This window comes from Octopus sinensis, linkage group LG14 (genome assembly GCF_006345805.1).
Source record: "Octopus sinensis linkage group LG14, ASM634580v1, whole genome shotgun sequence".
NCBI classification, from domain to species: domain Eukaryota; kingdom Metazoa; phylum Mollusca; class Cephalopoda; order Octopoda; family Octopodidae; genus Octopus; species Octopus sinensis.
In genome coordinates this window covers 33693684-33706183 of record NC_043010.1, presented here as the reverse complement: position 1 = coordinate 33706183, position 12500 = coordinate 33693684, and the positions used below count along the sequence as shown (strand labels likewise).

The 12500-nt window shown below is 38.5% G+C and overlaps 1 protein-coding gene across 17 annotated transcripts in view; it reads right to left on the bottom strand.

Moving 5' to 3' along the window:
* Positions 1-12500, bottom strand: part of LOC115218961 (mothers against decapentaplegic homolog 4) — a 253163-nt gene that overhangs the window by 20677 nt on the left and 219986 nt on the right. For 12 of the 17 annotated variants that reach the window (XM_036508856.1, XM_036508850.1, XM_036508852.1 and 9 more), the window contains one exon: positions 3864-3935. The exons of the other annotated variants lie outside the window; for them this stretch is intronic. In XM_036508856.1, the coding sequence (XP_036364749.1) occupies positions 3864-3935 (72 nt within the window). The remainder of the gene's footprint in view (positions 1-3863; positions 3936-12500) is intronic. 17 annotated transcript variants of the gene reach the window in all.

Below are 12500 nucleotides of genomic sequence, written 5' to 3'. Positions count from 1 at the left end.
ACCTGGCCACACCAAAAAAAAAAAAAGTAAAACAAGTCAATTAAGGAAAAATTTTTTATATTTATAGAGAGAAGACTGTTGAGGGCTGCTGGAGGAATGCTTGATGGCTGTAGTAGAGAACCACATGTAGTTCTGGGAGCTGCAGTTGGGACCTGCACTTGAGAACCTCATGTGGCCCTGCTTTATATGCATGTTAATCATGCATACGTGGACTGCTTTTGCATAGCCATTGACTCATATAAGTTTTGTTTTTCAGTCCCCAGGGCATCTAGTAATCTCCCACATCATCAAGCAGGTTTTGTGGGGCTGCTGGTTTAGTCACTGACAACACCACACACACACACATGAACACAGGCACATGTGTGTGTGTGTGTGTATATATATATATATACACACACACACACACAAACATATACATATATTCACACACACATACATAAATATATATACGAAGACATGTGGCTTAGTGGTTAGGGTATTTGGATCATGATTATAAAGTCGAGAGTTCAATTCCTGGTGATGTGCTGTATCCTTGAGCAAGACACTTTATTTCACGCTACTCCAGTCCACTGAACTGGCAAAAATGAGTAGTACCTATATTTCAAAAGGGCAGCCTTGTCACACACTGTGTCATGCTGAATCTCTCTGGGAACTATATTAAGGGTACACACATCTGTGGAGTGCTCAGCCGCTTGCATATTAATTTCATGAGCAGGCTGTTCTGTTGATCAGATCATCTGGAACCCTTGTTGTCATAACCAATGGAGTGCCAGTTTAGTTTATATACACTCACATATAGATATATGCAACACACACAAAGAGCTGCCATACAATTTTTATCTCCAAAATTTGACTCACATTGGTCAACCCAAGGCTACAGCTGAAGGAACTTGACCAACGAGCAGCCCTCTGTGTGAAATCCTGAAAGTGCATAGTTGCACAATGAACTGCATGCCTCAAATATTCAACAAGTGTGGCGTTTGAAGTCTGCTTTATAGCAGAGTATGTGGTAAAGTTAGATGTAAACCGGTCAAAAAAAAAAAAAACGAAAAAAAAACACCCTTATATTATAATCTCTGTATCCAACGTCAATCTCTTCATTCAATATACAGAAGCAATATATCTGTGAATGCAACTGAGAGAGAGAGGAAGAGAGAGAGAGAGAGAGAGAGAGAGAGAGAGAGAGAGAGAAAAAGAAAGAGTAGACAGGTAAGAAGAAAAAAAAGTGAGGGTTAAAAAAAATATTCAAAAATGAAATAAAATAAATTGAAATAAATTAAATGAAATTAGACAATTAAAAGTGAGGAAGGAAAAACTTGTGTTCTGAAGAAGTTAATTGGAGAGTTTTAAGGTTGAATAGATGTAGGAGTTAGGGCAAGTTGCTAAGTTCTAAGAGAGTTAAACAGCAACTTAAGACATATCAGTAAGGTAGGACAGAGTTTGGTTGAATTTTGTTTTAGCTTTTTTTGTTTTTTTTTTTGAGATGGGGAGGAAATAAAGAATATATGTTAGAATTTCAGGAAAAAGGGCTTTAAAACAGTAGAGTTACTGAAGACTTAAGCTTCCCTTTGTCACTACTTTGAGAGAACTTGCTTTCTATAAAAATTGGGAATGCAGATATCAGATTAACAATGGAGGGAAGCAAGCCCCCAACTTTGATTAACAGCCACAGATACCTCAACATTTTAGTCTTTCGTACACCTAATTAATCACATAAAGAGTTTTAAAAAATATGCAAGAAACACAATCTGAAACCTTTAATTGATATTGCACATGTGAGCATGTGCTTATACACAGACACACACACAAGAATTGGTTGAAGTAGAAGTTCACTATCAAAACCTCCATTTGAAATTCTGGGTAGCTTCTGAGACTGGGTTAGAATTCCTAGGCTCCTGTTGTTAAATCACTACACATGTATCCATCAACGGAACCAGGTTTAACGAACTTATACTAGGCAAGACCACTAGGACCTTGCTCCTTTGCTGGATACATCCATGGGAGACCTTGAACTTGGCACTGCTCACCAGCTGGTTCTACAGTGTCAATGACACTGATCCATGGTACCTACTGACAAACAGGTGCACTGAGGTTTTGAGAGTAGGCCTTGTCTTGGGCACAGTGTGTGAACTGCTGATTGATTATTACTACTTGATAGGAGCATATTGAAGCATTTGCAATGCGACCTTAATAAATAAATCCCTTCCTCATTCTCCTAAACAGAAGCTGAAAGTTTAGGGTTGCTAATTTCAACCGCAATAAAATTAACTTGTGTAGGTCTGGTTATTCTTAGCCTTTTAGCATACAGATTACTTTATCAAATGTAATGCTTATTCTTATTGTTTTGAATTGATCAGGCATAATTATCTTGTAGCTTTGAAATTTCAATGACGGGATTGTTTATTTTCAGAATGACATTATAGAGTAGATATGAAAGGCTGGCTCTGACAGGTTTGAACATAAAACAGATAGAATATTTGGGCCTGATATGGCCAGTTTAAATGCTAAAGGGCTAAACAGGAACTTTGTTCAGGACCAACCCATAGTTCCTGTAGATATAGGTATGCAGATATGATAGGCTTGTACTTAATAGCCCAACCAATGGTCCAAATATAGCCATATTGTCTTCATTGTGAATGTGGTGTCTTCAAATTTAGTAGTTAAGAGCCAAAAAAGCCTCTAGTTTTAAAGCTTGCAAGCAGCATACCTTTAATGACAATGTTGATTGAGTCAACCTTGATAATGCTTTACTGACTCATGTGGTCCCTAAGAAATTATTTAGGAAGATTTGGCTGCTATATTGGGAAGGCTAAGCGACTTTATTGGTGATTCACAAACTGACTGGCATGCTTCTCATTTTAAAGTTTGTAGGAAATGCAATAAAGCAGTGGTACTCAACTAGTTTTTTGTCTATGGACACTTTTGATTCTTATTTTACTTGAGTGGCCCCTTATAGCCATTCAATATTTAAAAAAAAATCTTATTATATTCTTATCATTAAATATTATTAGGAATTGTATAAAAACATTGTTAAAATATTTTGTGTATTGTAGAAGTAGAAGCAATTTATTGCAGATAAACTTTAACAACAGAATCTTATAGGACCCCCAAAGGTTATATAGACCTTAGTTGAGAACTACTGCGTTAAGGAAAATTAATCAGGTTTAGGAACTACACAGAAGCTTTCATTGATACAGTGGCATGCTTGTGTGGTCCATATTGTAAAAGAGGAGGTGGCAATGGCATAGAGGAGAGGAATGAAGGTAAGCTTAATTAATATAATTTAGTAGCTAGAACAACTTGATAGAAACTCTGAGGGCTTACTTAGATCACATTCTGAAGAGTATAAGGAGTTTTCAAGGAAATAACAGCATGGGAGAAATCAAGCAACTATATATGAAGGGGTGCTGAAAAGCCTGGTTTTGGGTAATAGAAAATTGCAGGAGGATCAATTAATTATGATTTTATTTAGCATATTCCTCTCTCAGATTCACATACTTATTGCAGCAGTCCTTCAGTTTTTCTAAGCCCCATAAAAGAACTTGGAATACTGGGTCTCCAACCAGGTCTTTCGTGATGCCCTTAAAGCCAGAAATGTTTCGGTATCTTCTTGTAAAATACTTTCTCATTGTTTTGTCTAATTCAGAGTTGTCCAATTAAATTTATTTGCTGAGTATCTGTGGCTTTGTTTAGAAATCATATTAGATATGAAATTCCCTAAAGTAGATAAAACCATTTCTGTGTCTTTCGAAAATGAAAATAAAATAGCCAGTGGGGTGGATGGGTGTGGAGGTCAATGTCCTGCCTTACAAGACTGTCTAGAGTCATGCAAAGTTGAGTGAGCTGCCCGAGCACTTACTTACAGTATTGACTATCTTGGGCAACTGTTTGTGTGTATGTGGCGGTGTTATTGCCAGCCCAACTTGTGGTGGTACCTGCAATACAAAACTAGGCATTCAGAAACACAAAACTCACAAGTGGTGGCGCAAAGGCTGGCTTTATTTCTCCTCTGTCGACGGCAACGACAAAAAATTGTGACCACTGCTGGTGATGGAGGGAAGGAGAGAGAGAGAAAGAGAGAGAGAAAGAAAAGGGAGAGGAGGAGGCGGTATATGTGAAGAAATATGGCAACACCTGTGTCTGGAATATTCCATTTTGAAAAGAAAAGAAAAAAAGTTAGAGATTGGGGTAAGAAGGTGAACAAAAGAAAGGAGACAAGAGAAAGAGAGGCAGAGAAATCAAAGAACAGATAGAGTAGAGGTAAGAGGAAAAAGCTGTGTGTGCATGTGTGCATGCATGTTATGAGAGAAAGGAAGGAAGATAGGTGAGAACTAAACTTAATTCAAGGAAAGGCCCAGAAGCATTAAGACAGACTGAGAGGATGGCAGATGAACTTGTTTCAATTAGAATGAAGATTATTATTGTAAAGGTATGAAATACTAGGTCCATTAACACTTGAGGGTTATAGAACTAATTGCTTGCACCCCACCCACAACTCTACAAATCTCTAAGGTACTATCTATCCCAGCTTTCAATAATCACAGCTGTGATATCTCCATAGCCTTCCTTTTCACAAAATACATTTATCTCCATCACAATGAACCAAAGAGGGAGCATCTGTGTTGTTTCTCAACCAACTAGAAATAAGAACAAAATCTCCCTTGAATTGTACCCTACCTAGAAATCCAGATCTTTTCGGTTTGAACGGCAGTTTTTAACATAATTTCTAGGTAACTAAAAAATTTTAAACTTCGTATACTGGTAGAATGTGTCAAAATAAAACATCTTTTTCTCTTGGCTTTATTGAGAAAATTCTATAGTTTGTAAGATATTTGTTGTTTTTTTCTCCAATTTCAACCAATCAGTGACGTCCATTGAGGTAAAAAACATTCTGTGCTTTATGAATATGTCCCTCGTTTAAGAAACAGATTGGATTTATTTACATTTGTGAAGAAAAAAAAGTACCCTTCCCCCACCCCTAACCCTAAAACAGATTGAAATGCAATAGATCAATACTAGGGTCATAATTATGGGTGACAATTTCATATGACACCGCTAGAAAAAACTGCCGTTCAAACCGAAAAGATCCAGAAACCCTAAATAGAAGACAGGGTGGTTACAACTGGAACGTCTTTGATCACAGTTTGGCTCAATGAACAAAGCTAACAACAACTGTAACCTCTTTATCTTTATTTTCACCCCTTCCACTCTTTCAGTTCTTACTGACCACATGATACATCAACATATTCAATATTTGTATATGCAAAGGCGTCTATAAATAAAGTACCAATTGCGTACATGGGTCGATCTAATCGACTGGCCCCCTCCCCCCAAAACTTCAGGCCTTGTGCCTAGAATAGAAAAGAATATTCGTACATGCAAAGGTGGCGAGCTGGCAGAAGCATTAGCACACTGAGTGAAATGATTAGAAGTATTTTGTTTGTCTTTACATTCTGAGTTCAAATTCTGCCGAGGTTGACTTTGCCTTTCCTTCTTTCGGGGTTGATAAATCAAGTACCAACTGAGTACTAGGGTCGATCTAATCAACTGGCCCCCTCCTCCAAAATTTTGGACCTTGTGTCTAGAGTAGAAAAGAATATTTGTACATGCATAAGGTGCGAGCTGGCACATCCATTAGCATGCCAAGCAAAATGTTTAGTGGCATTTCGTCCATCTTTATGTTTTGAGTTCAAATTTTGCTGAGGTCAGCTTTCCTTTCATCCTTTTGGGGTTGATAAAATAACAAGCAGGTGAGCACCAGGGTTGATGTAACCAATTTAGTCCCACCTCAAAATTGCTGGCCTTGTGTCAAAATTTGAAATTGATATTTGTACCTGTCACACCTTTCATCATCTGACACAAGATCACCTTCTTCAACGCCCCCTCCCCTCTCAAAACTTCTTGTCTTGTAACTTACTTGGCGACCCTGCAGGTGCTGGTGCTACGTCAAAAATATTCAGTCCGCACTGTAAAGTGGTTGGCATTTGGAAGGGCATCCAGCTGTAAAAACCATGCCAAAACTGACCTCTGCCGTGCTAGTGCCCTGTAAGAAGCACTCAGTCCACTCTGCGCGGTTGCTGGTGTTAAGAAGGGCAACCAGCTGTAAAAACCATTTTAAAAAAGACACAGTAGCTTGGTGTAGACTTCTACCTGACCAGCTCTTGTTGAACCATCTAACCCATGCCAGCATGGAAGGTGGATGTTAAAACGATGATGATGATGTAGACTGATAGTGGTACCATAACAATGCCATCCAGCAAAAGTGCGTCTATATTGTCATGGTAACAGCTAAAGGGAAGTGGTGTTAATTATTCCCTGTTCCCCACCCCCATGCTACAGACACAAGACAATGTAATATTCTTCGGAGTTAAGATGGAGAGCTGGCAGAAATGTTAGCATGCCATTCTGAGTTCAAATTCCACTGAGGTCGACTTTGCTTTCATCTTTTCAGGGTCAATAAATTAAGTACCAGTTGCATACTGGGTCAACCTAAGTGACTGGCCCCCTCCCCCAAAATTTCAAGCCTTGTGCCTAGAGTAGAAAAGAATATTCTTTGGAGTTAACTATTTTCTGAAATTCTTCTACCTATCCAAACTGTATTTTTTAAAACTATTCTTTGAAATCTTTCTTCTACCTACCCACCCTATAAACAAATGGAATACCCTTGCTTTTTTTGTATGACTCTCTTCTCTGTTTTGCTCAGAGAAACAATGACAACAGAGTGCATGTAGCATAATTTCAACCTGCAAACCATGAGCAGGCAGTCCAACAACCTTACTTTACCATGCTTGCCAACTACACGGTTCTCAGTTCAATCCCACTGGGTGGTACCTTGGGAAAGTGTCTTCTACTATAGCCTCGGACCGACCAAAGCATTGTAAGTAGATTTGGTAGATGGAAACTGAAAGAAGCACAAACCCCCAACACACACACACACACACGTGTGTGTGTGTGTGGCTTTGTGACTGTGTTTGTTCCCCCACAATAGCTTGACAACCAATGTTGGTGTATTTACATCCCCATAACTTAACGGTTCAGAAAAGAGACCGACAGAATATGTACTAGGCTTGCAAAGAATAAGTCCTGGGGTTGATTTCTTCGATTATAAAAACCCTTTAAGGCAGTGCTCCAGCATGGCTGCAGTCAAATGACTGAAACAAGTAAAAGAATATATATATATATGTCTCACTTGTAAGTAAAAAAAAAAAAACATTTATGAAATAACCAAAGAGATACCAGATCCAAGATTTTAAGGTATCCATCAGGGCCACTCAATGCAACATGATCAATCTCAGAATCATGGAGGCACTCCTTATCAAACAAACAGAGACCAGCCATAAACAACAGGTAGGATGTACGTGAAGCAGACTGGTTACTATAGCAGCACCAACCTGCAGATGTCACCTCCTTCCTTCCTCCCCACACAACTGAGCAACGATCTTCTCCATAGCCTTGCTTTTCCAAATGTCCTTAAGAAAGCATAGCCCCGAAATATAGAAATATAACGTAACACTACAACTTTTGTTTTGTTTTCTTTTGTTTTTGTAATTTCTTTTATGTCTTCTTGCATTTATTCTGACCTTACGCAACAAAATTCTCTTTATATTTATAAATGTTACTTATATTCCTAAGGGAGTTTTAAGGGTCAATTCTGAACCCTGGATTTATAGTGTTTTATGTTGATTGAAGAAGTGGTAAATCCTCTGGCCCTACCACTTAAATAGGACACCTGTACATTATAAATAACATCCCCAGAGTTAATCTAGAACTTTAATCTTCTATCTCTACAGGGTTGCTTGAACTGCTATAAATAGCAGCCAAGCAGTCCTCAAATTGCACCTCCTCATATTTTGGGAAAGACAAGGATACATCAGATAATGTAGCCTTATATACCCAGCAGCTAAAAAGACTGGATGGGTATGGCATAATACTTTTGATCATAAAGTCTACATGGTCAGGATTGACCTCGGGTTAAACGCCAAACATCAACAATAACTTCAGAGCTGGTATAATTAATGTAGAATATTCTGGAGTGGATTTGAACCCACAACCCAACAGTAGACAGTCGAAATAAATACTTTATCATTCACCATCCAACTACTGTACACACACCTTCCCGTGCACCAAACAACATTCCTGTAAAGTGGTTACTCTTCAGAAGAGCATCCAGCTGTAGCAATCATGCCAAAGCAGACACGAGAAAAAAATGCAGTTTTCAAACCCGTTGGATCCTATCAAACCATTGAACCTATTCCAGCATGGAACAGGGACATTAAATGATGATAATAAAGATGGTGGTGGTGCTGAGCATGCAATGTGTTCTTCCTTTTCTTTAAGATAAAAAAGTGTGATTTGAGAGAGATTTGACTGTTATTTCTAGCAGGTCAGTTGAACACATAGAGGAGTCTTCATTGGCTCCTTTGTAGGGGTGGTGTATCTGTAAACTTCTTACCTCTGTCTTACTCCAATCGTAAACCTACTCTAAGTTAATGAATACAAAATATTCCTTACAGACACAAGAATGCCACAAACCGAGAGAGAAGGCTTGGGATTATAAAGAGGAAGGTGAGATAGAGACAAACAGTGGAGACAGTGTGTGACGATGAGTGAGTGAAGGGGAATGAAGGGGAATGAAATGGTGGATCAATCGTATATGCTTCTCAATAGCATTTCATTAAAAAAATATGCACACACACACACAAATCATAGGAAAGAAAATTAGAACATTCTGGAAAGATAATGAAAAATGTGTAGAAGACTGGAGCAGGGTGGTGGGAAGTGAGGTTATGATGGTGATGATGTTGATGATGTTAATGATGATGATGATGATGATTATGTGGTTGTGATGGTTGATGGGTGAATGAGTCTGTATGGTCATGGATGAACAGAATATTTGCTGATGTGATGAGAGAGAGAGAGAAAGAAAAGGAAAGAGAGACAACATCTAAGGCAAAAACAAGTGATGGTGGCAGTGAGAATGTAATTCTCACTTCACTTCAGTTACAACACTTGCAATGATAATTTTTGTGGTGATGCAAAAAAAAATGGAGATACCCCCACCACCACCAAAAAAAAAAACAAATGGAGTAATGACTGAGTGATTACGAGCACAACATAAAGCACACAAGGGGCAGAGTGAGAGAGAGAGAGAGAGAGAGAGACAGAGAAAAAGAAAAAAGGCGAAAGGGAGAAGTGATACAACAATGATGATGATGATGATGATGATGATGATGCATGGCAACAGTTAAAAGGCAACAAAAAAAACAGAAAGAAAACAAAAGAAATTAAACAAAATGGACAAAACAAAGAAGTAAACAACAAGATGAAATATGTGGCAGCAGTGGCCAAAATTTAGTGCTACATTGAAGCAACAATAGAAAGTATAATAGCGAGAGAGAGAGAGAGAGAGAGAGAGAGAGAGAGAGAGGAGAGAGAGAGAGAGGAGAAAGAGAGAGAGAGAGAGCAAACAAATATGAAAAAGTGTAAAAAAAAAAAAAGAAATGGGTGTATAAGGAAGATGGGGAAAAATTGTTGATAGAAAAAGGGCAAATTTTCACATTGTAAAGTTGCCCTTCGCTGCATCCCTTCCCCACTACTTTGTTCCCCCTGCCTAATATGTGCAATTGAAGTCTCTCCAATAAAAGTAAATTTATATAATGTGGAAAGCAAAAGCAAAATTTTCTCTGATTAAAACCTTATTTCTTTATTGCCCTTATTTCTTTAAGGGGCTAAACGTAGAAGGGATAAACAAGGACAGACAAATGGTTTAAGTCGATTATATCAACTACAGTGCGTAACTGGTACTTAATTTATCAACCCCAAAAGGATGACAAGCAAAGCTGACCTCGGTGGAATTTGAACCCAGAACGTAATGGCAGACGAAATACTGATAAGCATTTTGCCCGGTGTGCTAACGTTTTTGCTAGCTAGCTGCCTTTTCTCTGATTAAAATCTGGAACTGAAATGACCTTGAACTCTATGTCCCTCTACTTTCAAAAGTGTTGTTAAATCCTTAATTCTATTGTAGACCTAGTGGGTTACAGGTAACTCCAAGAGATTATATAAAAATAACAAACTTTCTAAAAAGCTCAGCTTCAGATATAAGGAGTGTGTAGAGGGTAATTAATATTTAAAGCTACATCTGTTGTTCATGCCAAATTGGTCAGTTTGCCTAAAAAAAAAAGACTCTGGAACTAATAAATTAGGTTCATTCTTACAATTATGGACACAGACAATTAAAAAATTAGACGAAAATGGTGTCTCTTTCTCTGCTACTCAACCACTCTGCAATAGGGCTTGGATTAGTCTTCAGGTTTAAGGTTTAGAAATTTATGAGGTAAGGAATATTCTTTTCTACTCTAGGCACAAGACCCAAAATTTGGGGGGAGGGCAGTCAATTAGATCAACCCCAGTATGCAACTGGTACTTGATTTATCGACCCCGGAAGGATGAAAGGCGAAGTCGACCTTGGTGGGATTTGAACACAGAACGTAAAGAGAAATGAAATAGCGCTAAGCATTTCACCTGGCATGCTAATGTTTCGGCCAGCTTGCTGCCTTATGAGGTAAGGAATATTGTAATTGATTGTATCAACACTGGTATACTGGCAGAATCATTAAGATGTTAGTCAAAATGATTAGAGGCACCTCTTCCAGTCCTTTATATTCTGAGTTCAAATGCTGCTGAGGTTACAAGCAGCGGAAGGGACACTTTGCCATATTTGCTCTGGTTAAGGTGGTGAGCTGGCAGAGTTGTTAGTACACTGGGTAAAATGCTCAGCAGCATCACCTGTTTTAACATTCTGAGTTCAAATGCTGCTGGACTCAACTCTATCTTTCATCCTTTTGGGGTTGATAAAATAAGTACCAGTTTAGCACTGGAGTTGATGTAATCGACTTGGCCCCTTCTTGGAAACTGCTGGTCTGGTTCCAAAATTTGAAACCATCATCATCATTATTGATATTATTATTAAAGTGGTGGGCTGACAGAATCATTGGTACACCGGATGAAATGCTTCGCAGTATTTCATCCATCTTTTGATTTCATCCATCTCCAAAATTTCAGGCTTTGTGCCTATAGGAGACAGGATTATTATTGTTATTGTTATTAAGGCAGTGAGCTGGAAGAATCATTAGCATGCTGGGCAAAATGCTTAGCAGCATTTCATCTGTCTTTACATTCTGAGTTCAAATTCTGCCGAGGTCGACTTTACCTTTCCGGTTTTTGAGGTCAATGAAATTAAGTACCAGTTGAGCACTGGGGTTGATGTAATCGACTAGTCCCCTCCCCACAAATTTCAGATCTTATACCTTTAGTTGAAAGGAATATTATTATTATTATTATTATTATTGAGTGAGAGAGCAGTGCATGCCATCAAAGTGACACTGGGGTAAAATATACAAAACCCAGTATACCCATCATGACTACCTGTCTGATAGGGGTACACCAGGCACATGCATCACAACCATATGTGTATGATATGGTAATCTCATATCAAGATAAACAGTGCATGACCTTGCAGGTGGGGCCCAGTTAGAATTTTCTTCTGGTTGAGTAGCCCATCCCGCTCAAAAGGTCCCTGAATAAGGTTTGTTTAAGGACGATGAACGAAACACCCATGCTTCCAAGGGTGAATTATCCAAACCCCAAAGAATTGCTCTCAGTACATGGCTATGGTGCTCTCCCACTACTTCTGTTCATGATCAGAGTTGCACATATCGTCAGCCACTAAGGGACATGCTCAACTGGTTAAGGTCAAACAACTGACAAGCAAATCTGTGGTATTGAGCAGAATATTTGCTGTAGCTCATCTTTTATACCAAGACAAAACAATGTATATGATAACACTTCCAATCAGTTAAGATCAGCAACCATGAGAGACACTGTCTGGTACTGCATCAGGGCAACCATATCATTATTATTATTATTATTATTGTTGTTGTTATTATTATTATTAAGGCGGCAAGCTGGTAGCATCATTAGCATGCTGGGCGAAATACTTAGCGGCATTTCATCTGCCGCTATATTCTGAGTTAAAACTCCATCAAGGTCAACTTTGTCTTTCATCCTTTCGAAGTTGATTGAATAAGTACCAGTTACGCACTGGGGTCGATGTAATCGACTTACCCCCTCTCTGCAATTTTCAGGCCTTGTGCCTATAATAAAAAGGATCATTATTATTATTAAACCAGTGAGTTGGAAGAATCATTAGAGCATTGGGAAAAATGCCTCATGCCTCATGGTATGTGTTCTGGCTCTTTAGATGCTGAGTTCAAATCCTGTCAACCCTGACAAAATAAAGTACCAGTCAAGTACTGGGGTTGATATAACTGGCCAGCCTCTCATCTGAAATTTCAGGCCTAGTGCCCACCTTAGAAATAGTTATTTGTTTCCAGTCTATCTTTATGTCAAGTCTTTTGTTAGGGCTCCCACTTGCTTCTCCTCATTACAATTTTTGATATTTCCGGTCCTACAAACTTTAGTCTATATGTCAGCATTTA